This window comes from Phalacrocorax carbo, chromosome 2 (genome assembly GCF_963921805.1).
Source record: "Phalacrocorax carbo chromosome 2, bPhaCar2.1, whole genome shotgun sequence".
Lineage (NCBI taxonomy): Eukaryota > Metazoa > Chordata > Aves > Suliformes > Phalacrocoracidae > Phalacrocorax > Phalacrocorax carbo.
Genome location: NC_087514.1, coordinates 162,315,503 through 162,341,803, shown reverse-complemented (window position 1 = coordinate 162,341,803; position 26,301 = coordinate 162,315,503). Strand labels below are relative to the sequence as shown.

The window sequence follows — 26,301 nt, the reverse complement described above, 5'->3', positions numbered from 1 at the left end:
TTTATTCTGTTGGACTCCAGAATGGACCCCACTGTCATCATTTGCATAAGAATAGATGCACAGTTATACAATTAGAGACTTAAATGAAGCTTTTCTGACTTGCGGACTTGTACAGGCATGGGACTAACTGGGATTTACACACCGCTGGCATTAGCAAGCCGAATTCTATGCTCTCTAAGGAGGACAAAGCAAGGCTGAGGGACAAGAGGTTGAGGTAACATCCACAGCTGGGGGCCAGCAAAAGTTAGACCTGTTTAGACTCAGTCAGCCCGAGTTCAGCTCAAATTCACAGCAGCGTTGGTATGGAAGTGAACAGCGGGTGCAGTCGTGACGGGGTGGACTGTCATTGTTTAGCCTAACTTTGAGCCTCACTTTCTGCATTTTTTCTCCCTAGCTTGAGAAGCCTGGGTGCTGAACGCTGAACTGAATACCTGCAGCCTGCAGTAGTTTGGCATTTATCCAGAGGGAAGGTAGCTGAGGCCTATAATCATTATCTAAAAGAGACTAAAGAGACTGTAATCCTGGTGGCTTTCCTTTCAGTAAACAGATCTGCTGACCCTTGGCATGCCTGTGGAGTTACGTCTGTAGAGTTATGCCCGGAATATTATTAGTTGTTGCTCAAAGCAATGGCGCGTGGTGTTATTTCACTCTTACACACAGATTGTTCCTGCTAAAAATAAGTATCGAACATTAGTAAAAAAAAAAAAACCACCCCCCAGAATACCAAAATCAGCATATTTTGCAGCAAGAGTAAAATGCAAATCTTTCACATGAGCCAACGCACTTTGAATGCATTTTTTAAAATAAGGGGTTTTTTTTTGATCTGTGAAGAGCTTCTGAACGTGGGGAAGGGCGACCGAGCAGCCAACAGCTATATTCAGTATGAAAACGCTCCTTGCTGCCTTGTGTGGGTATTTAAATCACACTTCACCACAGTCCACAAATATTTGGTTAGATAACGGTGCTTATCTTTAACATTTCTTACCTTGCTTTTTTTTTGTCTGTGGGGAGAATGAATGGAGTTGTCCTTCACAGTACTCTGGAAAAGACATGAGGAGAAATGGCATCAAACTGCATAGGAAGGCACGTTTTCTGTATTTATCTCTCTCTATATATACATATATGTATGTATCAGTTACAGAGACCTGAAAACCATAACAGGTGAGGGTTTATTTTGGTTCACTGGCAGCTCTGTGCAGCTGGAAAAAACAATCTTATTCCAGGTCGATCAGAATATTTGTTTCCAAAAGTCTCAGTCAACAAACAAAACCCCAGACACATTTGTTTAGAGTTGGGGGAAAAACAAAACAAGCACTGATTTCTGCAAAGTTTGATTTAGCCTATTTTTTGTTTATATTTCTATATTTTAAAAATAAAACTGATCTACATTTGTAATTGCATTATGGATTGTGTAATTCATTGTTTGAAATGGCTTTTCTTTCCTTTTTCCATTTTTTTTGAACTTCTAACTGTTGTAATTCTCCAGTTACAGTCTCCACTCATTTATTTTGAACTGGGACTGCTTCAGTCCGGGCTCCTCCAGCACAGAGCCCTGATACATGCTTGAGAGACTGCATCTCTGGACAGGGACCCTGCAAAAGACTGAGAGTAGGAAGGAGCATGGACGTGCCTGCAGGAAAGGTCCGGATGTGAAATCACATCCCACATTACTCCTGGATCACCAGTGGAGCTGGGGAGATGGGAAAATGCAGCTCAGTACCTCATAACCCTTATAACCTGAATTACCCTATGCCCCAATGATCAGCCTGGAGTGGGTGATTAAATCCCTGAATCCCAGGCCAAGGGCTATAAACAGAGGAACGCAGTGAGGCTGCACTGTAAAGTTATGCCTGAGCGTGACATCTATGGATGTATATACTTGTGTGTGTTGGAGTGGAGATGTATGTGTTGCTGTGTGCTGAATATTTCCTCCACGGATGTGAGTGTATAAATACATACATGCAAATAAAGTGGAAACCTTACGAATTAATAAACTGTTGGTATGGGCTAGTGGATGCAGAATTGAGTGTGTGTGTTTGGTGTATGTGTGCATGTGTGAATATAATGTGTATATATGTGTGAGTGTGTATGTATGCGCAGCTTATACATCATATCCACACATCTGATAACATTTATACAATATTTGCAGATGGCAAGGAAAAGCTGGGCATTTTTGGAAAACCAAATGCTGTGTTTCTGCAGATTTAAGGAAGCAGACATGTTCTCTGTCACCCTCTTACAACCACTTGCTGGGACGGGACATTGCTTGGATGCCACTGGTGATTTGTGAGGGGGAGGACGGTGACGGGCGGTGCTTACCGGCTGTGCGGGGCTGCCAGCGTGAGCAGCAGCAGCAGCTGTCTGGGAGAGATAGAGAGCCGACAGCTCCTTCACGGAGGGCGCGGAGAACCTCTCTCGTCCTTGGTGAAGTATGTGGCTAGTGTTGTCTGCTATGTCTAAAAATGACTGCGTCCTCTCATCTGAAACAGGGACAGACGTGTGCGGTGAGGTATGTGCCAAAGACGCGAGGGCTCGGCCAGCCTGGAGCGCGAGGGTCGCTTATCAAAGGCTCTGCCCGGGCGCCTCCGCTGTCTGCACACCGACTCCCCCGGCAGCCCCCACCCTGGTCCCCCAGAGCTTGACATCATGCCCTTTTTATACAGGGAGAAAACTTGGACATTTCCACCTCTTCCATTGCTGAAACAGACTTTGAGCCTGGATGAGAGTGACATATCGGGCAGTGACCTGAGGCCACCATCCTGCTGGTGGGGCACAGAGCCCGCACCCATTCCTGCACCCCTGGACAAGGCCATCACCGAACACAAGCGAGTCAGAGGATGTGAAGGAGCTACACATGTTCAGCTTGAGCCAATTCCCACTTTTTTTTTTGTTCCGAGGCCACACCTGTCTCCTGTTGGTGTGCCTGACAAGTCATATCCATTTATCTTTACCTCTCCCCTGGGAGCCTGTTTCAGGGAACAGAGGTGAAGAGGTTATGAGACTTGCCCAAGGAGGTATCAGGGAGTCTTTGGCAGAGTCAGAGGACCGAACCCTGCTCTTAGTTTAGAGATCTGATATTTTGAGCTGCACCAGCTCCCATGGGGTCCCCTCTGGGGGCCAGCATGGCATTGCTGAGATATTAAAGATATTCAGAGTTCCTCCTACCTTTGTTCAGATACTCCCAAGGGAACACAGAAGGGACTGGATGGCTGGAGCAGTCATGCAGTTTTGTATGATGCTCAGGCCATGCTCCTTCATTACCGCTTGTTTTACTTCATCTCCCTTGGTCCTCATCCCCCTAAACAGTGGGGGCTTCCCCTCCCTCTGTGGGAGGGAGCCATGTCCATCCCCAGAGAGAGGGTCATGTCAAAATTAATGGCTCCAATGCAGATGGGTTCAGAGGCAACTCCAAATTCTAGCTAAGAAATTTCTTTTTGCTTGACTCTGCCAGGTGTGAGCAGGACGGCCATCTCCACCTTCCGGCACAGACGTATATACTTCTACACGTAGAAGTATAGACATATATAGACGTTTACACCTGTGTGATGCATCTTAGTCCTCCAGGTTAGCCAGGGCCATAATTTCTCTGTTACCACTGTAAAAACACGAGAAGGTTCTCCTTTTATCTGCAGACTTGCACTGCTGCATTCGGATTTAGTGCGGTATTTGCAATGCTTTCTGTTTGAACAATGGGTTCTCTCTCCACAAATCCAGCTATTGCACAGCCAGGAAAGGGCTGATGTACTTTTTAATATGTGCACATCAGAAGCACTGCAGCAATTCTAGCGTTCTTTGCCCTCAAATCTCAGTCCCTGCATCATGAGATTTTGTAAATAACAAACTTAACACTTCTTTTCCTTTGTTCGCTACATTTGAGTTCAGATTTTCAAGTTTTTTCTTAAAGTACTGAAAGAGATTTGCTTTTTTTTTTTTTGAAATGACAAGAGCTAATGTTATACACTAACAGGATTCCAGAAGCTGGTGCTTTGGATGAAAAACCAGTTCCTATGGGGAGAAACATGCACCAAAAAGCCATGAAGATAAGAGCAGAGGGACCCCAGCGAGCTTGTCAGACACGGGCTGGGATGCTGCTGGAAGGTGTCAAAACCCAAGGTTTCTTTTGTTCTTGGTTCCAGCTGCCCCTGCAGATGTGCAGGCATTTTGATGCAGATCCGAGGCTGGATGCATGAGGAAGCAGTGGGTTGCAATACAGATTTAGCTGCCCGGTTCTGCCAGAGGTCAGTAGGACACCAGGGGAGGAAACAGAAGAAGATATTTCCTTAATGCTTTTTTTGCTAAGTCACCAGGCAAATATGGGACCTCTCTGCCTGATTTCTGCTGTCCACAGCTTAAACACTAAGTCAAAAGGGATTATTGATCTATGGCCAGTAGACATTGGCGCTGCTGGGGCAGATTTGGTGCATCTTAATACAGGCTGTGAGATTGCAACCACCCTCTGATGGCATCAATTTTTCCCCACTCTGCTCAAGAGACCCCAAACTTTGACTAGATCCCTGGCTTTTTCAGATGACCAGCACCCTGAAAGTGGGGAGGAAAAGGTCAAGACATCGCTGAGATCTCACTTTTACAGGAGCTGGTGCCAGTATCTGCTAGCACAAGCCCTCCCATCTGCTGCAGTGGGCTTCTCCCTTTATTTGGAGGCTCAAGCATGCATTTGAAGGGGTCAACTCTGTCAAAATGGAAAATGAAGCAGCTGCCAGCAAAGGTACCTCAGATTTCATGGTCTTTCCTTATTATGGCCGTACCCTGTGAGAAGAGCATTGAAGCATGTGCTGAATTAGCTGCAGAAAGCTTTGAAGAAGGCTTTGAAAAATCTTGTCTGGGAATCTCTTTCTTTTCTCCTACATTGCTGAATTACTGGAAAGGCAAAAGGGATCTAATCAGTCTGGAAAAGAGAAGCTTTCTTCCTTACAAGATAATGAGGTTCGGCTAAGCCTCCCAGTAAGAGCAATGGGGAGAGCTGGGGAGAGTCAGCTTTGCTAGCTAAAACAGAAAGGAAACCAAGCACAGATTTGCAGCCTTTCTGGTTGGGGAAATGAACACAAGCCCTCGGCAAGGGCATGGCCATGCTGAAAAAACTCTCTTAAAATCTACCTCTAGGAAATGGGAGCACTTCACGGCAAGGCAGGGACCCTAGGCTGACACAAGTATTGCTGTACTTAACTGTTTCGGTGCTAAGTGCTTAGCAAAAGCAACCCTATATCCTAGAGCTGGGCTGGTAACGTTTAATGGTCTCCTCCCACGCCAGGCTGTGGGTATTACCGCTGAGCTGCTATAATTTGTATTGGCCCATGGGCCCGTGGGTCGAGATGCTGCACAAAGAAGAGCAATGTGCCCCTCCAGCCAAGAATAAATAATGCAGCTGAAGGAAGATTTCCAGGCCATGCAGTGGAAAATAGCACAGCCTCAGTGCTGCCTAGTCCTTCATCCGCTAGCTTGGATGGATGAAAGGCCACAGGGCTTCTGTTTTAATGACGGATATAATTAGATACAAGGCTTTCGTTGAAGCCTTCCCCTTATCACTGTCTTTCTTTTTTTTTTCCTTTTCCCTTTTCACATTTTTGCAGTGCACAGGCTGTGCACAGCCCTCTGCTTATCGCTTCTCACAAAACTGCCTGCCTTAGATAGGGGCTGCTCAAACCCGCCGGGCGGGCGGCTGGCTCTGCGCTTGCGGAAAGTCTGGTCTCTCCAAGCTGCTCTGCCTGACGAAACAGGCTGCTGCCACCCTCTAAATTGCTAATTATAGATAAGAGCGAAAGAACAACAGTTCATTCTGCTAACGAGAAAGCCGAGCTGTCACGTGTGTGTGGCTAACGATGTCCAAGAGGCACCTAAGACGACTCAAGAGATGTGAGCAAGGTGCTGCTGCACAGCTTCCCCGGGGAGCGAGGGGGGAACTTCCCAGCTGGGGATGTTAAAGCAAAGCCAAAGGATGTTTTGCAGACTGAGTTTAGGGCACTATTTGTTTTGTATGAGAGGGAGGGCATAGAAGTCCAGTTCAAGACCTATGCCGGGCTCCGTGTTTCTGCCTTGCTGAGCAAAAGGGCTCCGCTGGCATGTTCGGCATCCGTTCCAGCGCTGAGTGATGCATCCTGGACGGCACTGATTGACTAGCACTGACTGCGCCCCCAGGGATTTTAAACCTGATACTTCAAGCATTAAAGCAACCCCTGTGAGCTAAAATAGAAGAAAAGAGCTCCTGAGGACCCCCTCCTCCTGTCCCACCCAGTGGCTGGCACCGTGGCTGACGGCAATGCTGTCGAAGTGTAGGATATGGGGAATGCTCCTCCCCGCTGGGGTTTGTCGGCAAAATGTCCTTCGTGCCAGCGTCTGGCGCCAGATGAATCTGCACATTTCATGTGAGGGGCTGCAATGTTAGGACTGTCCATAGAGAGCAGCTGTCAGGATTTCTTTAGCTCTTCCCTTGCCCCATGTATATGCTATTCAGGCTCAGTTTACAGCCTCACTGCCCCATCAGCCATGCCCCTGGCAAGCAGGGAGGGCTGTGGGACCTGGAAACTTTCAGTGGAGGAAAATCATTCCTCATATTCATTTGCACTCACTGATCTTTCTAGGCACAGGGCAGAAGAAGGGGAAAGGCAAGGCAACAGGGGGAAAAAAGCTCTTAAATACTAATCTAAAAATTCATTCACTTCCTCTTCAGCCCATAAATCACGCAACTGCTCTGTCTCCTGCTGAAGATAATATTACAGGTCTCTTGAACCATGATTGTCTTATATCTGACAGCCAACTCCCAAGAAGTTAAAAACAAATCACTAACAAAAACACTATCCCCTTCCTTCCCCTGAGAAAACCCCACCTCGCCAGTAACATGGCTGCTCTGGCTTGCTCTGCTTTCTATTTAAACAGCTTCATCCTATAAAGAAACAATGCTACCCACCTGCTGGTGTCCACCACCACTGCTGCTGGCACTCCTTTGCAGCCCGGCTCCCACCACCAACCCCAGTGAGCTACCGAGTGCCTGAGTCACCTATTAAAAAAGGAAGCTGCAAGCTCAGCACCAGTCTCCCGGGTGGCCTGGCCAACCACATGTCATCGGCTTTGCTCCCAAAATCAGCTCCCTGAGCAAACACAGCTGCTAAACAAAGCCCTTTGTGTCGCTGTGTGCACCCCACGGCAGTCCGTGAACCAAGGGTTGTGTAACGGGGCCTGAGACTGACACGGGGCTTGCACGAGCTGGAGGGAAAGGGATAGCCCAGTGGTGCAAGTCACGCCAGGGTCCTGTCCTCTCCATCACTTGCTGAAGGGAGCGGTGCTCCAGAGAGCATCCCGTCCCAGCCAGACGAATCTGGCATCCTCCATCACCTGCTCAGCACCTGCCCGACATTGCTCCTCTGCTGACCAACACTGGGTTTGCCATGACAGCTGCTGGACCTGGCATGTCCTATGCCATGGACATCTTTTGGTCTCACCCCTTGGGTCTGCCATGGCTTGTGTGCTGCGAGGCATTCAGTGCACCCCACGGTGCAGGACCCAAACCCCAATACTCAGAGGCCAGTGGAAGCAAAGGGGCCCATGTCCTGGAGCTTCTTAGCATCAGGGAGATCATGATAGGAAGACAACTATTTCTTCAGACTGTGAAAGGGAGACTGTTTTCCAAGGAGATTAGAAGTGACCCAACACGGAGATGCTCCTGGGTTTGTGGTGCTCTGGGCTGGCTGTTTCCTGGGAATTTGGGGCCATTCCTGCTAATCCTCCCTGCCTGGGATGGGCCGTGGGTTACTCCCAGTCCAATAGTCATTACCATTTGGGACCCCTGACTCAGGCTGTCTGGCTGGACAAGTGCCCCCATTCCCACCCGCTTGGCCCCAGCATGCATGTTGGTGAAACCTCAGTAACTCACTGTCCCCCTCCTGAAGCTGGAATCTCATCCCTGCAGATGGGGGCCCCGTTTCGAAGTGTCTCTATCCCTCGATGTCGGAGCTGCGTGTGCTGAATCACACCTACACCACCCTCCTCCCAGCTTTGCGCGCCAGAGAATCTGTCCCCTGACAAAAGGAACTTCTAAATACCGGCACCGCTCCATGGCTGGGCTGGGGGAATTTGATCGGATGGGTAAGCACCCATAAAGGCCGGCTGGGAAACAGTGCTGCCGCTTAATCCAGCAGCCTGGCAGCCCATTGGCGGTGCTTTGTCAGCGGGGAAAGGTTTAAATCTCTGGCCCCAACCCCTGTGCCAGCAGCCCTGGTCTATGGGGAAGCTCTGCTGGAGGAGACACATGCCGAAGGCGGCGTGGGAAGAGGGGCAGGCTGCCGCGCTGCCCCAGTTTGGAGGCTGCTGAAAGGGTGAGTGGTCATGGGATGCTGCAGCAATGGGTGTGCAGGGAAGGGTGGTCTGGGAGGGTGGGGGGGTTGGGGAAGGGAGAACATCACTAGCTATTTCTCACTGGCCTCATGAGCCACTCTTGAGGCTTTAGTGCATATTAAAATGTGATGTGCTTCTTTTTCCAAAGGAAGGGGGAAAAAAGATGGGAAAAGGTTGCAGCAGGGAGCACTGACGGGGTTTTAGGCAGCCTCCAGTAAAGTGTGAGGACCTGCGATACTCTGAAGCATTCTGGTTATCCTCACGGGTACTCCCTCCTGACTCCTGGGTCACGCTTTGCTCTGTTTGCAAACTGCAGTGTTTTCTCTCATTTTCAGTTCTACAAAGGACAGCGAGGATTTGAAATTCAAGATTTTTCTTTCTGCCATGGATTGGCCAGTTATGTGAGACAGTGGCAATTGTAAACATGTCTTTTTTTAAAAAGAAGTTGTCTGGGGTTTTTTTTACTGTTTTGGTCCAAGTTACCTCTTTGTTATAATTACGTAGGCTGGGAATTGCCCTTTAAAAGTGAGAACCGATATGTTCGTATGCTCACCTAACCAACTCAGATGTAAGAACACCACTGGTTACAGTTAGATAACTAACAAAAATGGGACAAATTCACAATACCTTTTTTCTGATTCCAAACTTTCATGAGTAGACCTTCGGCTTTCAAATAAGTTTGTACAGCATGAAGTACAATAGCTCCCTGACTTGGGGGTGGGGAACACCTCTGGTATAGAACATAAATGTAATGACTAATGCACATCAAAAAATGTAAATCATTGTCATTTGAAAGGGTTTAAGAAAGATTTTGTACTGTCTGCAAGCCTTATGCTGCAATCACTTGAACAGCTCTGGCACATAGAGCTAATACGTATTAGCTGGGAAATGGGCTGAAAAGTATCAGAACCAGAGGAAGGTGCTAAACAAATAAAGAAAATAAAAATACATAACTAAAGAGCAGCTGTGCTGAAAAGGAAATGAGATTTAAAATATCATTTCATGCTTTAAGAAGTGTCTACTAAATTATAGTCAATTAACATTTTGCACATGCTTGAAGTTGCATTTGCAAATCAGAGGGGGTGAAGGAAAACACAGCTACTCAAGAGAGTCTTGTTTCCAGCACTTGAATTTCAAAATCAGATCTCTCTACAATTTCCAGCACCTCTAAACTGAAGATTCATGATCTTTAATCACTTCTGCAAGTGTTTTTGTCTCCTCGGTGTCAGCTGGACTTTCCTTTGCAGGAACAATATCACAACCCCCAGGTAATTTAAACAGCTCCTGAGAAGATTCAGGAAAATTTAGCCTCAGGCGGAGCTGAGTATCTGCCCCAAGGCAGCTCAGGGCTATTTCTGGGCTTTGCAAAAATCTAGGAATGTGAAAGACACTATTCCTGGTACCAAAAAATGCCAAGAAGCCCTGCTGAGAGACAGCTGCGAACGGCATTGCTGGTTGGGGATGTGGCCTTCCCGAGTGGGCCAACTGCTGGGGGGCTGTCTTTCCTTAGAGAGGGACTTACACATCACCCAGGTTGGCTCCCCTGCTGCTGGGATATGAAATGTCTAGACAAGGTGGATGCAGCCCTGACAACCTGCTCAGCACTGCGTTATTCTCTGTGTTCCTCTGTTATTTGCAAAGGGTTAATAAAAGCCAAGCGGAGGTTTAATACATTGCTGCCCCAGGCTGTGCATCGCTGGGATCTCGGTATCCAGCACCGCCCTCTGATATGTCGAGGATCGTGTATCACACACCATTCTTGAACCCTCCAGTCACTCTGGAGTAACGTGTTATTTATACAGGAGTTTTTCACTGAAACGGTGATAAACACCCCTGCTGCCAATAGGACTCATTTTATTTCCCTCTTTATCTATTTCACCTATTCCTGAACGCTGGCTGGCAGCAGGCCTACTTTTACCCCTAACCCCTCTGCCAGGGACCCCTCCATGCCCTCTGTGTGCTCTACCTGCTCCCGCAGAGCAGCATCTCAGCCCTTGTAGGCTACAATGCTGGATGACATTTGTGATAGTGGGTTCCCTCCCCCTAAAATCCCCTTCTCCAGGGAAAGCAACACTGAGCTACCCACTGGAATAACCTCTGCCCCGGGGAGAGGGCTTCTTGGCATGCCGCAAATACCAGACCTTTTAAGGGAAGCCTTGTCTAATCACCGCGAAGAGATACCTTGGGAATGTCTACGCAGGCATGACCCCTGCGAGCATCACCGGCTGCACATCCCACCTGGGGTGCAGAGCGCAGGCGGGATCAGGGCTGCGGCGTGCATCTTAAAGCATTTCTTTGCCATGCCACGGTGTTTATGCGGGGGCATTGCATGGATACCACGCAGCTCCGAGGAGCCGCTGAGACCCTGCCTTTGCCTTCTATTCTTATCATGGTGTTTCCATGCTGCTGTCAGCTCTCTATCACTGACAGCCAAGAAAGCTTAATACTGTTTTGGAAGAAACAGCCATAGCCAAAAAAAATTTTAGCAGTATCCTTTAAAGAGAAAACCCCAATTCAGTTGTAGTTATTGAGTTTCCCTGGCATTTCCATTTATTTCTGAATGAGGCAAATTGCCAATGAGGATAAGGGGGAGGAGAGAAATGAGTGGATTTAAATACATAAAATACCAGGCTGTATGGTACTTAATGCACAGATTCTTGCTACCATGTTCAAACCAAGACTTGGGGTTCTTTGCTGATGCCAAAGAAGGATTTCCATCCTCTTAGCATGAGGGTTAGGGCATCGTCACCTGGTTTTCCCCAAAAGGAGGCTTTTGTATCCTGCAAAATACTGCATCTATTCAAGGGCTGAAAACACCCTTTGTAGGGCATTCCTGTGAATCTCCACCAATGCTGGATCCCTTAATTGCTGCTAGTGTATTATCTACCACTTTGCCTAGACAAGAACATGGGTTTTCATATTTTGCCTCTTCTCATCAAGTGGTATCTGTACCTGAGGCACCAGCTCCACCTCTCTTTTGCCAAATCCCTGTTCTCTAATAAAAACCTAAAACTACTTCAGATATTTTCCAGAGAGATTTGGGTGAAAACTGGAGACCCAGAGGGATCTGGGGAAATTGAAGAATTTCTGTTATTCCACATCAATCAGCAGGCCGTGTATCCCAGAAGGAAATGTTAATCACTGCCACATGCACGAGCAGAAAAATACCACTTTCAGCTCAGGCTGTTGGGGTCAGGCTCTTCACACAGTGACTGAAGGGCAGCACTGAGACCTGGACCTGGGTTCTTGGCTCTCCTCTGTTGGCCACAACACAGACCTTAGAGTTAAGAGGCTTCAGCAGATGGATAGTCAGTTATGAGACACACACACGCACACACAGAGGGGTAGGTTTCTGCTTTGTCTTACAGAGTTGCTCAGGTTTTTGGAGTTACTTTCCGTACATGAGCACAAATATGAGTGGTATGGCCAGATCAATGCTGCTAACCCAACAGGCTCCTGAAGCCCTTTATTTGGCTCAGGTTCACAAACATATTTCTCAAGCCCTTCCTGGAGACTGGAAGAGAAGGGGGGAAAGCAATTCCCTCCCTAACTAATTCTACTCTGCCTCCTGTTCCCTAGGGATGTAAGATGAAGAAAAGCTCATTTCTCTCTGAACAGTCCACATTTTGCTGCCTACTTCCTACCAGTCCTGAACACGGTTTTGATCTGGAAGCTGTCCCCTCCACCTCCAGCATCCACCTGGCTCACTCAAATCCCCAGTTTCTGGTTACAGTGGCCAAAGTCATGGTAAATAACAGCATTTTGGTGGGACAGAGTAGACGCTGACATCTGGACCCATAAATTTAGGCCTGAAAGCTAGGAACTTGATTATTTCAGGACAGGGGAAAACCACACATGTACAATGCTCTGTTTCTGTCTTGAACATGCCCAAGTACCCTAGACAACAGTGCTGAACCAGACCAAGGCCACCATTGATGGAACAGAGAGACAGCACCTTCTGCAGCAGAAGGTGGGATTTACTAGACTCTGGGCCAACAAAGTAGAATCCATGGCTTTCCATGAGCTGCAACCACTGCTTTCATAGCACGAGGCACTGAGCATCCTCATTTGCCCTGTTTTTAGCATCAGTCTGAGGTTCGTATTCATGCAACACTTCACCCCTCTCTACCCCAAAATTACTTACAGGGAGGTCTCGCTGGTCCCAGCAGCTGTGTCACGCTGTAGACAGCCTCAGTAGAAAATCTGTGTGAAACTCACGGCCGGGCAGCACTTAGTGTATCCTACGAGGAGCCCTGCTCCACTCCCCACACCCTCAGTCCTGTTCACTGCCTCCCAGTGGTCTCTGGCAGCTGGTTTTATCGCCAAGCGCTGGGCTATGTTGAGAGGATGAACTACTTGCTCTATTTTTAGGGAAGAGTGAAATTGCTCTTCCACCAGGCTGAGTCAATCATGAGTTTTAGCAATGTTACGTGGAGGCTGGGAAAGTCTGGGGGGCTGGCTTATTTTCAGAATTTATTCATTCAAAATACCCCTGGCATAATCCGGTATGGGACAGGGGATGCTTCCAGGCAGTGGTGCAGTGGGGTGGAGGCATTTCCTTGACTCACTGTCACGTCCTCATGTTGTGATCTGCATGGCCAGGCTCCACAGCCAAAGTTTTAAGGGAAAAGCTGGGAAGGTGACAGGTATTAGCTACATTTTCTGGTTCTCTATTTCCTCATCAGATCCAATATTTTAGAACCAATGAAGAAAAATAATATTTTGGAAAAGTGAGCGGAAGCATATATGCCAAGAAGGACGATCAAACTGTCTGCTTTATGGTCAGCTGGGAACCACCCCCATCCTTCCAGTCCCACTGTTAGCAATGCAGTGCTGCAGGAGGTGCTCAGGGTGGTGTTTGAGGAGGGATAACAATAAAGCACTCAGCCCTGGAGGGCTCTTGATGCCCTCAAAGCTCAGCTGGCCAATGGGTGCTATTTTTAGCATATTAGAGGTAGGCACAACTGTGTGCCAGAGCTGGGGACCCTGGCCTGGCCGTGCTGATTTACAAATACAGACATAACCAATGGCTCTGGGGTTTCTTTTAATAGTCCACCTTTACCAGGCTGGGATAGTGGTATCGTTGAGGAACCCAGTAATGTTTGAATCAGGTCCAGCTGCTCTCTCTTTGGTTTACTTTTTCTGTCAGCTTTAGAGAGAATAGGCTTGAGTAAATCACCATGTGGCAATGAAAGACGTAGGTTGGCTATGCCGGTACCAGAAGTGACCATCACCTGAGATAAAACTCACACCCAGAGGTGCTTTGGATCACAGAACACAGAGCAAGAACCACAAGAGACCCATGCTCAGTTCCACTCTGCTTGTACACTCCCAGGCCATGCCCATGGCCCGTAGCACCCAATGCCAACATGGGAGTGCAGCGATGGGGCAGAGGTATGCACGGTTGTGAGCTGTGTTGGACCAGACAGTCTTGGGGCAAAAATGGTATCTGTTTTACCTACCAGCACAGAGCTGTCTTAGCTTTTTTCCTGTGGCGTGTTTGTACAGCCTGTAGCGCAGGGACATCTCCATTTCTGCCAGACTCATTGGTCACGTAAAGACCTCAGCAGCATTGTGCTGAGTAGATGAAGTGTGATCCTGGACCCCAAAGGACCTTTTCTCCAGAGGGCCAAGCAACAAGCCACTGATGATTTTCTGGTTTGAGTTGCTTAAGTTTTCTGGTTCCCTCCTCCTGAACAGCTTTGCTGGAGTTTTATAGGGATGTTTGGAGGGGGTGCTGCCCCTCTCTTTCCCCTATAGGTCTGCAGGTATCAGTCCCTGGAGAGGATGCTACACATCAACCAGGCTGCAGGTCAGCATGTGATGAGGGTTCCTCACCAACGTGGCATCATCACATAACATCACATCACATCTCATCCCACTCCAGGTGACCACCTGTTTTCACTGAGGCTCCTGGAAGGGCCCAGCTCCTGCCTACCATAGCCCAGTTTCTTTAAACAACCTGCAAGGCTACGAGTTACCAGTCCCCTGTTGTCTGTGTTAAGCCTGGTGCCTAAGAAGACCATTACCTCTCCCTCTGAAGTGGTCTCCATTTTCTTTGTTGCTTCCTTCAATAAATGAGGATCAGAGAAAAAAGCTAAATTAGAATGGGCTGAAATGTAACCATCTTGCTGATGGGAGGAAATACAGCCACCTTTCTCACTGCTGCGTGCTGAGGAGGAGACCTTACGTCGCGACAGATGGCTGGGAGCCAGACAGCACTAAGCAGCCAAGGAGGTGCAGAATGAAGTGGCCCCTGCTGAGCGTACCCTGTGATGTGGAGCAGGAAAGCGAGGGATGTCGTTAGGAGGGTGGTGGGCAGGTGTTTGCTGATCAGCGAGGCTGTGAGTCAGAGGGCTAGGGACGGCAGGGAGTGTCAGCAAACACTCACCTACTCAGGTAGCATGAACTGGGTGGCAGGGGTGTCAGTAAACAGACATTTTGCACTATGTCCCCAGTGGCAGGTTGGGGACAGAGGTGTCTTATTTATTCCATATGGGTGGAGGGACTTAAAGGCAAGAGGTGAAGGGTAAAGCATATCGGCTCAGTCAGCAGCTCATGACGGTGTGCGTGTGTGTCCTTGCGGTGTGCATGTGCCCAGTGGGAACACGCAGGGTGCATGCAGATATTTACGCGGCGCTCTCTTCGTCTGCAATATATATTTGCCTCTCTGTCTGTCTAGCTGCAGCACACGGCATATGTATACGGGGTGGTAGTCTGTGTGCATGCATGGCTGGCTGTTGTCTGTCTGATCATCCCTAGGTGGAGGACCTGGTCTTCTACAGTTTGTGGCTTCCATGCATGTCCTCCCATCAGTGACCCTGCAAACTGCCCCTGCAAGCCCTCTCCTGCAAGCCTGCAAGACCTGAGCTACCTGAGAGTTTTCTCTGCACAGCTCCTGGGGAAGGGTTTTCTCCTTCTGTCTGGAAGATAGCAACTAATTAGAAAGCAGGAAATGAAAAAAAATAATAATTAATGTGGTGCTGGACCTTTCTGAGAGGTATTGAGAGTGTAATAGGGGGAGACCAGCGGCCTGGGACATGGGTGTCTGGAGCAGAGGGCAGCCCTGAGCCCTCAACTGAGAGGGGGTGGCTCTTGCTGGGAGCTGAGAGAAGAGGGCAGCAGGGGCTCAGCAGGGAAAAAGCTCTTTAGGTTAGATCAAGTGAGGGCACAGACTAGGGCTTGCAGGAAAAACCAACTAGACAGGACTAGCCCGTCTGTTTTGATCGCTGCTGCCAGCCCAGCTGCTGGCAAGCCTTGGCCAGCTGTGAGCAGAGGCTGATCGCTCCCCTGCCCTCCATGACTGCCTGGGAACTGCTGCATACTCCCATGGCAGCCCCCCAAAAAGGTGCCTGCGATCCCAGCCTCCTCAAATAGCTGTCATAGGGGCTGGGAGAGGTAAACAGGGATGGATGGCATCTGCTTCTGCCCCTTCTTTCTGTGATGTGGGGTGCTCTACTCAGGGGGGCAGATGGATCTCGTGCATAAACAACCCAAGTTTCCCTCCTCGCTGAGTCACAGAGGCACAAAATGCTTAGAGTAGGACAGATTGAATACTTACAAGAGTCCTGACATTCAACTGCTTCTTGTCAAGATCATGAAAAGCAACTGCTGAAAGTCAAATGGGTTTTAAGGGTTATTTTGACTGCAGGAGCCTCTATCAGTGGAAGTGCCAGAGCTGCCTTGAACTCAGAGCTGTCTCTAGCACAAGCACAGCCTTTTATCTTAAATCAGCATTTTCCCCCCTCCTTTCAGATCTTTCCTTTCAGATCAGTTCACTAATGAAATTTTCCCAAACCCATCTGCTGAACGCCATTCTGCAGAAGGGGGGATGCTGGCTGCAAGTCCCCAGGTCTTGGAGAGATAGAGGGCAACAGCCTCCTTCCACCACTGGGGCTGAGACACGGCGTCTGGCAGCTGATGTGCAGCAGCATCCTTGTGGAGACCGATTCTGGGACTGAAGTGGGACAGTTTCATTGTCGCTAGATGGCACCGCACCCCCTTGCAGAAGAAGGTGCTTGTACGACAGCAAGGAGGAGAAAAAAACATCCCCTGCCAAGCAAGCATTGCTACCAAACCTGGGTCTCCCTGCATGCAGGATGGGGCAGCCCACTATTCTCTGCCCTCTCCTTTGCCTCCTCTCCTTGCTTTGGAAATTCCCCATGGATAGAGGTCGAAGTGAATACAGAATAGAAAGGCGAAGGGGGAGGAGGGAATTAAATGCACTTTGGAGGCTGTCTGGATGCTCTGTAATTTGCAGTCACGTCAGGCTCCTGTTTCATCTTTGCTCTGCACTGAGGTAACATCCTTATGTGCCCTTCAGCTGAAAGCACTGAATAATGGAGCTATATTAATACATACATGCACAAGCATATGTATGTGTGTGAGCTGGGGGAACGGCATGCCCACATGCGTGCCCCTCTTTTCTCTTTCTTGGCCATTATTTTCCTTTCTCTCATTGCCAAAATTCATCTAGAAGTTGTTAATTTTTAAACCCAGAGTACTCAGGAGACTCTACCTGCAGCAAATTAGCTGATGTCTTCTCCTCTTTAATATTAAAGGACTCAAGCTTTCAACCATTTTCCTTTAGGAAAAGTGGTTCCTTGATTTGCCATCTTCCCTCCTAGGAAGTATTTTGTTCTATCGTGTAAATATTCCACTGCTCAGTTTAATCTCATTACTGCTAACTATAGCCACTTGGACCTCTTTAATTAGTGACTTGGTGACATCTTTGGTGACAGCTTCCTCCAGATGATCTGATATTGTCAGCATGTCTGGGGATGTAGCCCAGCTGGTTTAGCTGCCTGGGAATGGGTTTTTCTAAGGGGTATACCAGCCTTCCCCTTTGAGCAATGCTCAGGAGTCCAGCAGTGGCTCAGAGGTGACTATTTCATGTCTGGAAGGAGGTACAGCAACCAGTGCTTTGATCTCATGTGTAGTTATTCAGCTCTGAACTGTTGCATGGACATGATTGCTGATAAGCCAAATGCCATTAGGCAGAGCCGTCTTGAATGCTGCCCCCGTATCACAGAATCCCAGACCTGAGAACTGTGCTCTGTACTTAACCTTACAACACTGTGTGGCTTCAAACCACTTGACGCTCTGCCTTCCCCATCCCAGGTCACTGCGTTGGCTGGGTGTCCCCTCCTCCGTCCCGGGAAAGGTCTGTGGGGAAGTCCCTGGGTGATGGTGAGGAGGCTCCTGTGGAAGACCTGCCCCAGTCACTGCTGGGGCATGTGGAATGCTCATGTCTCTCTCACTCCATGAGAACAACCAAACACAGCACAGATATTCTCCTGGACGTGTCTTGTCCCAGAAGAGATATATTGGACAACTGGTTCCTGGACTTTTTAAAGAAACATTACAACTCCTGTCTGTCAGCAAATCCAGCACCTACATCAGAGGTAACATTCATATTCCCAGCCTCCTGGCTGCAATTGCCTCCCTAGAAGGACTCCACACCACACAAATCCTAGCCCTACGAAAGAAGCCGGTGCTGGAGGCGACAAGAAATCTTTGCTATTGCAAGGCCTTTGAGTCAGGGGTTGGAGAGTAGTGTAAGGCTCTAAGATAGACCATGATTCATCATACACCAGCCAGAGGAAGAAGTGTTCTTCACTCTGTAAAAGGCACACTGCAGCTAATACTGTGATTGTGCTTAGCAAGATAGAATGGTGACTTCATGTGCATTGATATTAAAAAAAAAAATAATCCCAGCAACGCTGTGGAAACTTCATCTCCTCCATTTGACTGTGTGCTCATGTAAGAGACTTCTTTTCCCATGCAGTTGGGTAATTAAATACAGTGTCTCAAATTCAGGCAGCGTGTGACTTTTTTTCTCTTGTGTGAAAGAAAAGGAAGAAATAGAACAGAAAGAGACCAAACCCTAGAGAGATGGAATATGGGGTCCCTGGATTCCTGATCCAGGCCCAAATTATGCAGAATGACCTCCCCAGTCCTAAATCCACTCATTATTGGATTGTTTGAAAGTTGTTTCTTTCTGTCCCAAATCTATAAAGCCTTCCCGACAGTGAGAAAAATTCAACCTTTTCCCATGTAAAGCTTCAGCTTGGATCTCTCACTGTTCACAGATGTCTCCTGACTTGAAATATTCCTGACCTGCTTTAGTCCCAATGATATCATAGCATTAGGGATCACTTACATGTCCTATCTTAAGCCAAGGATGACTGTGTCTGATACACCACTGCTGCCAAATCCAAAGAGGAGCCCAGCCAAGAGTCCTTAGTTAGGTACAAAGGAACCTCTCCCTTTTCCTATCCTCAAAGCTGAGGTTCAGGGAGATATTACTCATCCCAAACATACTTCTCTCCTGGTATTTAGTACCAGCTATTTTTAATTCCTGGGATAACAGTATAGGGAGAGTCAGCGTGGCTCTGTGGACTCATCACTGGCCCAGATCCCAGCTGTATTGGGATTTGCCAGCTCCATGCAATGAGACCCATCAGGGCTGGAAGGGGTATGGCTGGAGTCGTGGGGTCGTCTGCTCTCTGCATTCCCTATCCTTGGCAACAGTCCCACATGGCCAGTCCTGGCGGTGCCCACACCATTCCCAGCCAGAATTGCCTGGTCAGCCTCTGCTACAGGATTACACGGGAAATAAAACTTTGCACAAGGATCAAGTAGACCCTTCCCAGTTGCAACTGCAAAGCTGGCAGTAGAGTAGCAGTGATGACTGGTAACCAAAATAAATCCAACTCACAGCTTCTGCCTGTGGCTGAGTCATTGGCTGTATCCGGCACCGAGGAGATGATCATCTGCCTGTCGCGGAGCAGCTTCCCTTCCTGTGTGGGAACAACAGCAGGGAAACAGGTAAATTCCCCAAAATACAGGGGAGGGACTGCACAACACCCCAGTGTGGGGAAGGCGACTGCACCAGAGGCGAAGGTGGCCCTGACATTGCCTCCATACACTGTGTGTGGTTTGGACTTTTTCCTGTAGACCTGACCCAGGCTTGGCTTTGCTCTGTTCTCTCCAAGGTCAGTACTTCACAGCATTTTAGGTGCCTCTCTATTTCCAGACCTAGATGGTCTTTTCTCTGCCCATCCTCATTTTTGAGGCAACCATTTCTGCATTGGGTTTATCCATGCATTTCCTTTACTTGCTCCCACAATGATTTCCATGTCTCAAACCCCATAATGATTGGTGTTGCCCTTTGCTGTACGCAGTGAAGGGACCAGTCCCCTTGTGGAGCAGTAATCATTGGGGTTATATTGTACAGTGGTGAGATGTACATGACCATTTCAGACAGCATCTCATCCCTAATTAATATTCCAGGTGATATTGACTTCATGGGACTCTCTTGTTTCCTTGATATATGTCCCTCTCCAATCTAGGCTGTCCATTCCTACCAACTCCTTTCCCTTCATGAAAAGTATGATAGCAAGGAATAGTTCGTGGAACATATGACCTGTGGCCCTGACAACATTAAATCACCCAGAGCTGGATAGGATTATAGATTAACTATATGAGACCACAGAGAAAATGTTGGGTGTCTGGTCTGAGAAGAGACCAACAGGGCTAAAAGCAAGTTTAAGGCACAGATGATATTCTGAATTTGCCTTTGGTTGTTGTTGTTGTCTGGCTCCAGGTATCATCAGCTGCTTGCATGAATTGGCACTAACTTCCATTTCCAGCTCCTTTGGTGCTTTAGTGTTTAATAGCAGACAGAGTCAGGTCTTTCTTTCAGTTGCCACAGCACAAGGCAACCCTTTTCCACTGGATGCTGTGGCGTTGCACAGCCTGGCCCAAGGAAGACTCGGTGTGTGTTTGTGTCTGCCACCTTTTCATAATACAGAAAGAGAGGTGGCCTTCATGCCATCGGGAGGTGATGTGCCAAGGGGTTTTCTGCAGCAGGCTCTTTTGCTCACCTTCACCACATCTCAGAGCAAGCTCTATCCTGATGGTAGCTCTGATGTTACCACATAATTCCCCTGCAACCTTGCTCCTCCTTCCCTAACCATGGAAGGTTAAGCTTACACAGGGCAGCCCTCATGTCCAGGGATTGGCATCAGTGGATGATGCAGCACCACCATGAAGCCCAACCACTTATAAGGATGACTCTGAACACCCAAAGAAAATAAATTTCCAGGAGCTTTTGATGAAGAGCACCTACTAACCTTTGCAGGAGACTCCTTCCATTTGATGGTGGCAGGACTCCATTGTGCCTTCCTCTGGATGCTCTGAAGAGAGGAAGGGAAGGATAGGTCTTTATGGGGTTTGGTCTCCATGCTCAGTGGTTGGATTGTCGTCATCATTCTGGCATCAGCCTCCCTCTTCCTCAAAATGCCATTGGGAGACGGTGTCTTGAGTGGAGCAAAATGTAAGCTCTTACACTGTGGAGTGGCTTTAGGAGTGTCCAAGCTGGTCAGGAGTCCTTTGAGATTCCTTGTTGGAGAACTGTTGTTAGGGATGGGAAGACTCTCCATGGACTTGCTTGAGCACTTATCACTGGGATGGCTTTGAGATAAGGCGTGTTTTTTACCTATTGGACTGATGTTAGTCTGTGATACGAATCTTCTCTCCATGAGCTAAAAAAACCCAAAACAAACATCAAAATAAGCTCATATCTAACTTCAATAATAAATCTTCTGAAATTCTGATTTCCTGCTCTTTTACTCCAAGCATCACATCTGTTGACCTAACTTTTTGGGATGAAAGACTGTCCCATCACTGTCTGCTCTATGCTCTCTCCCGCAAATGTCAGGGACACAATCTAAACATATTCTAGCCCTTTTTGAAGCGTGGGACAAGTTTCTGTCTTGCCTATTTCCAGCAAAACCTCCTGATTTGTCCATGAACATGCAAGGGAACCTTGGAGTAGAAAAAATATGACCACTGGTTGTCTTCCCTCTTGGATGATTTTCTTATCCCCATCTCCATCCTTCTCCTCTAGCCAAACTGTTTCTAAACAGTCAGGAAATCCCCCTTTCTATCATTTCATAGGAAACCTCCAGTTTCATCTTAAAAACCTGGACTAGAAATAAAAATTTTCAGATTCTGCCTTTTATTAATGAGGTACAATTCATCTTTCTCCGGTCAGTGTGAATCAACCCTGTCTTCAGCAGGGAAATTGGATGAGGTGCAGGGTATCTGTCTTCCAGTGTATGATTTTGTCATTGTTATGCCAGTTTGTAAGAGGCCCTTATCACAAAGCAGGACAAAATATGCAAATACAGAGCAGAGAACTACAACTCATGCCCATGATTTTGCAATCAAATTATAATTTAAGGTACACTGGTAGGTGGGTGGTGCACCTTTGCCATGATGTGAGACTAATAGTCACTGCTTCTAGTTAGGGGAGAATTCAGTTTAAGATGCTCAAATGTAGCCACCTAAATGTAGTTGTGAGAAAAATATATTTGTGAACTTGATGTCTAAGTCCCATTACAGTCAAAAGCTCCAAGAAAGTGATTTCTGCATCCTAGCGTAGAATGACAGAAATCAGACTAAGCACATGCCTTCTTTGGTAGCTGCTCAGTGTCATTTGAGACATGCGAGTAACCCCAAAGCCTCCAGCTGCTGGTACAGAAGGGCAGAGATGCCTCAGTATCGTATTTTTCAGCCCAATGTGGCTGTCTGGGCGCCTTAATGACTTTCTGTGCCTTTGCCTTAGCCTAGATTCTTCCCTTGCTTCCTAACCAGTGCCAAATCCTCTGCCAGGTCCTACATCTCTTGATGGTCTTCCATTAGGTTCTACCCCTACAATTTATCCACTCCAGAGCAATCTGAATGTTATATATGAAGCTTTCATCCCATCCTGGAGCATTTTATATGTGTCAGTCCACCTGGACATACTAAAAGGGAATTGGATCTGACCTGCCCTGAGATGTCTTCAGAACAGCACCAGATATTGTAAAAAATGCTAGGTTTTTATTTTGTCTTGAATTGCCAAGAACTGGAGCATTATGTTGTTAGGACATGCTCTGTTCCACCTAGTCTGAGCCTTTGGCTCTCACCTTGGGATGTTCTTGCTTTGACATGCTGCTTTCACAGTCCAAGATGTTTTGATACCTGCAGAGAAGACAGGAGATGGCACCTTAATCTCTTTTTAGCCTGCCTGACTGTGTTTTTCTATATAGAGACAGGTCTTTCTGCCTTCCCATACCCTCTGGAAAATATCAAACTTACTATACTTCAAAAGCCATTTTGAAGAGTGAGAGAGAGGTGAAAAATCCCAAAGAGGAGTGGTTTTAGGTCTAATGGATTAATTCTGTGCAGTGCCACTAGACCCAGTGCGAGCCCGGTCCTCCCAGGCTCTGTGCAGATGTGACCCTGGAGCACCCTCTCTCCCTGCTGGTGGAAGATGTGCTGGGCCGGGGGTTATATTGGCTGAAAGCACTGTATTACTGCACTTTGATGATATGTGGTTTCCAGCTGAAGTCAGGCTTTCCAGAAGGTCAACATATCGTTTATTTATTCAGCTTTAACCTAATATAAAGAGATTTATCAAGTCATTACCTGACCTAACATAACACCAGTGATGAGTGAGATCTTTGCAGAAGAAACCACCTTCCTTCTCTTCCTTGCTGTGGGGAGTGCACTTTCAGCTTTCTCCAAAGACCCTGTCAGATAGATGGCTATTTACAATGAAAGCTGACTAAGTTTGAGATATTCAGAACTAAACTGTCCCAAGGGGAAGTTCAAGCGACAATCTTGACAGCTGCTCTGTCACTTTTACATTGAAGGAGAGGTACTTTGGGTTCTGCTGCTAATCTTATTTGTCTCGCTCTTGGCAGCGTTGTGGTCTGATCTCAGTTATGGATTGTAACCAGAAAAGAAATTAGCCCTTACAGGGCTCAGTTGGAAATGTGACTCTCCCTGGAGCATTTTGGTTAGAACCAGTTGAGAGAAACTGGGAGGGGATGAGATGCCCATACCCCTCTTGTCTCCCCATCAACTCATCTCTCCAGCATTTGCTGGTTTCTCTCATGGCACTTTAGAGACTATCAAGATTAAAGGCTTTAATTATCCGTATGGGAACACTCCAGTCATTGGGGTTGAGGGAAAAATTCCTCTGTGCCATTGTTTTTGGGGAAGTTTGTCAAGTGGATCTGGCTTTTAAATCAGGACTTCGCTTCCAAGACTAAATAACACATTGGTAATATATAATGGCTAAGAGCACTTACGGCAGAAAAATACTTGCCTCTAGCTCAAAACCTGACACACTGGGATGCTGTGTTTGGGAAAGACCTTATCTGAGTGAGTTTTGTTTATTGTGGAGATGGGAGAGGGAGAGTCCACCCTGGAACCCCCCAGGTCTAAGGTAAACTTATTAAGGGGATTTACCACCCACCTGGCAACCAGTTCAGAGACAGACACAGATTTTCTCAGAACAACTGCTCTGTGCTCTGGGCTGCTCCTTGGAGAATGGCACAGAAAAGGAAAGGACTGAGCTGGCCTCAGCTTCCCAGCTTTTTCCATGTTCTCTGTCTGCTGGCATTGGAACAAGAGAGCAAAGGTTATGGCGCTGGATGTGAAGATCCAGGAAAAAGAGGCCAACAGTTAGTGCATCCGTCTCCATTCCTGGGATCAGTGCACCAGTAGAAGGCTGTGGAAGAAATGCTGTCCTCACTGATACATCTGCAAACCTCATCTCATAGATACACTTTTGAAAAAATAAAATAGGGTTAAAGGACACAATTTAAATTAGATTACTCATAATGTAGGGAATGGGTCTTTTCCACCCCTGCCTATCACTTTTCTCTTTCTCTTAGATCACCTGGTTATTCTCTGTGACAGGGAGAGGCAAAGAACCTGAAGAAGAATTAGCTTTAAATAATTTAAAAATTATTTGATGGAAATTTTTTATATGCATTATAGGTTACATTTTTTCTTTATGTTTCCAATGCTGCATAGACCTGAACCAGCTCTGAATTCAGGCAGTAACTGGAGAATTAAGCACCTCTTGGCCTCTTCTGCCAAAAATATTCTTGTTTTCCAGGCTTCAGACATGTGCAACAGAAGTCTCAGGCATTGGATTTGCAATGACTGATCTGACACTTGGAAGTACATTAGGTCATCTGGGGTTCATTTTCTGAATTTAGACAGAGCTCTAGGGACATACAAGTTCTATGTAATTGCTCTTTAATTACTGACACAGACATTCGAACTATGGGTTTATTAGATACTTGTGTTTAGATTTTGAGAATACTTGTTTTAAAAGCCATGTTGCTTGCAAAATACATTTCATAAGTGATTTCTGTTGCACTGGCCTGAGTGCTGGGCTGTGCCCAGAGCCATTGTCCACCCGTGTTTGGGTGTCCACTTCCAGATGCACTCAAGGGGCAGATTTTCCTGGAGACAGAGGTGTCTTTCAGCAGTTTATGAATCTCTGCCTCCCCTCTCATACCTTTAATACATCAGAAATCAAGACCAGAGGGAGGGAGGTCATCAATTTATCACCAATTGCTTTAGAAATGTCCTTTTCTGTTGTTTTTTTCAGGTCACTTCCCATGGTGTTAGAGAAGAGACAGATTTGTTAGATCACAGGCTCCCACCTCTCACAGTCCAGGATTATTTCTAATTTTTGCAGTGGTGTCTAACATTAAACAATTCCAGGTGAAGAGCCCTCGAGGGATTTACTTTGTGGCAGAAAGAGCCTGTTAGGAGGGAAGCCTTCCCTCATTTTCCATTTATATCCCCCCTTTTCCTTAAATACAGTACAGGCAGTCGATGGAAATACTCTTAGCCCACCCTGAACAGTTCCCACAATCAGCACAGCATCTCCCAGTTGCTAAGGGTTTACAGGATTTTTCTGATATTAATTCATTCCATCTTCTGTGATCTGGGAGGGTTTTTGTGTAAAATCACTTACATGCTAGAGTGCTTTCCTCCACCCGAGATCTGCCATTTGATAGTCTCCTTGGGGCTCTTCGGTACCACGCTTCTGACTCCTTCCTCTCCCCCTTCTTTACAAGACAGGAGGCAAAGTCCCTTGGCATAGCTGCGATTAAATATTAAAAGCTGATGTGGGAATGGGGATGGTGTGAATTGGAGAGCTGGCACTGAAGAGCAGAAGAGACAAAGCCTCCTCCCTGCTCCTGTCAGCCTGTCACCAATTATTGAGGTCTCATTCTTCCCCATAAAAGCACCGGGTAAATTCAGATCCCAGCTGGGGCACCAATAGCCATCTAGATCCAAAGCTAGATTCTGATTTAGGTGGAAATCTTCTGGAATCCATCTCCCCACCTTGTCCCAGGTGGAGCAGAAATGAACTCCTCTGCATGGGCATTTTTAAATGGATGCTTTTGGCACGGGTCATATATTCATCTTCCAAGCCAGTGAGTTTTTTCAGCTCAGCCTGTGGTCCCCAGTGCCTGTGGCTTCACTGGGGAGGTTTTGCATGAGCTGCAGGAGACAGCATCTCCCTGGGGTGCTAACAGCAATAAAGAATACACTGCTCCTCCCAGCAAAAATGAAAGGTGGGCCAGGCCTTGAGGGAGGCAGGGTCCAGATGAAATAAATTTAAGTACTTCACCATTAGAGGCAAGAAAGGGCAGGACTGTCTGATGGGATCCAATTTAAGCAACGTCTAAGTCTGATTAAAGTTAGAGTTTGGCAAAGGTAACTTCTTAGCCCTCTCAAAAATCATCATAACCGCAAACAGAGCTGCTTTTTGCACCTAAAAATAACTGGGTTTCTATGAAGTTCTTTCCGGGGATCTATTCTGTGCACACAGGAAAGTTGACCAAGCAGCAAAGCCAGTGCACGAATAAGAGCAGATAACAGTGTGTTGGTTTATAATGAACAAGAAAGGCTGCATTTGACATCAATTGCTGGAAAATCATTTACCCAGAAATGCCTAAGCTAAGCAAGAAACCTTTGACAGAAGGAGTGAGTGAGATAGGGGAAAGCAGAAATCCAGATAAACAAACTGGCTTTTTCTGTCATTACTTTATGAAATAATAACTTGCACTTCTCCATAAGTTCTGATTC

General features: G+C 47.1%; 1 protein-coding gene across 3 annotated transcripts in view; it reads right to left on the bottom strand.

The window, feature by feature from the left end:
- Positions 1-25,271, bottom strand: part of XIRP1 (xin actin binding repeat containing 1) — a 34,556-nt gene extending 9,285 nt beyond the window's left edge. The window contains exons 1-7 of one of the 3 annotated variants that reach the window (XM_064445106.1): positions 25,181-25,271; positions 23,660-23,799; positions 22,323-22,377; positions 20,484-20,894; positions 19,067-19,148; positions 2,320-2,480; positions 986-1,039 (exon numbers count right to left, since the gene is read on the bottom strand). In XM_064445106.1, the coding sequence (XP_064301176.1) occupies positions 986-1,039; positions 2,320-2,480; positions 19,067-19,148; positions 20,484-20,894; positions 22,323-22,377; positions 23,660-23,787 (891 nt within the window). In that variant the 5' untranslated portion in view covers positions 23,788-23,799; positions 25,181-25,271. Of the gene's footprint in view, positions 1-985; positions 1,040-2,319; positions 2,481-12,490; positions 12,630-19,066; positions 19,149-20,483; positions 20,895-22,322; positions 22,378-23,659; positions 23,800-25,180 lie in introns of those variants that run through there. The other 2 variants (XM_009514510.2, XM_064445107.1) reach the window with 2 other exon arrangements.
- Positions 25,272-26,301: the final 1,030 nt, after the last annotated feature.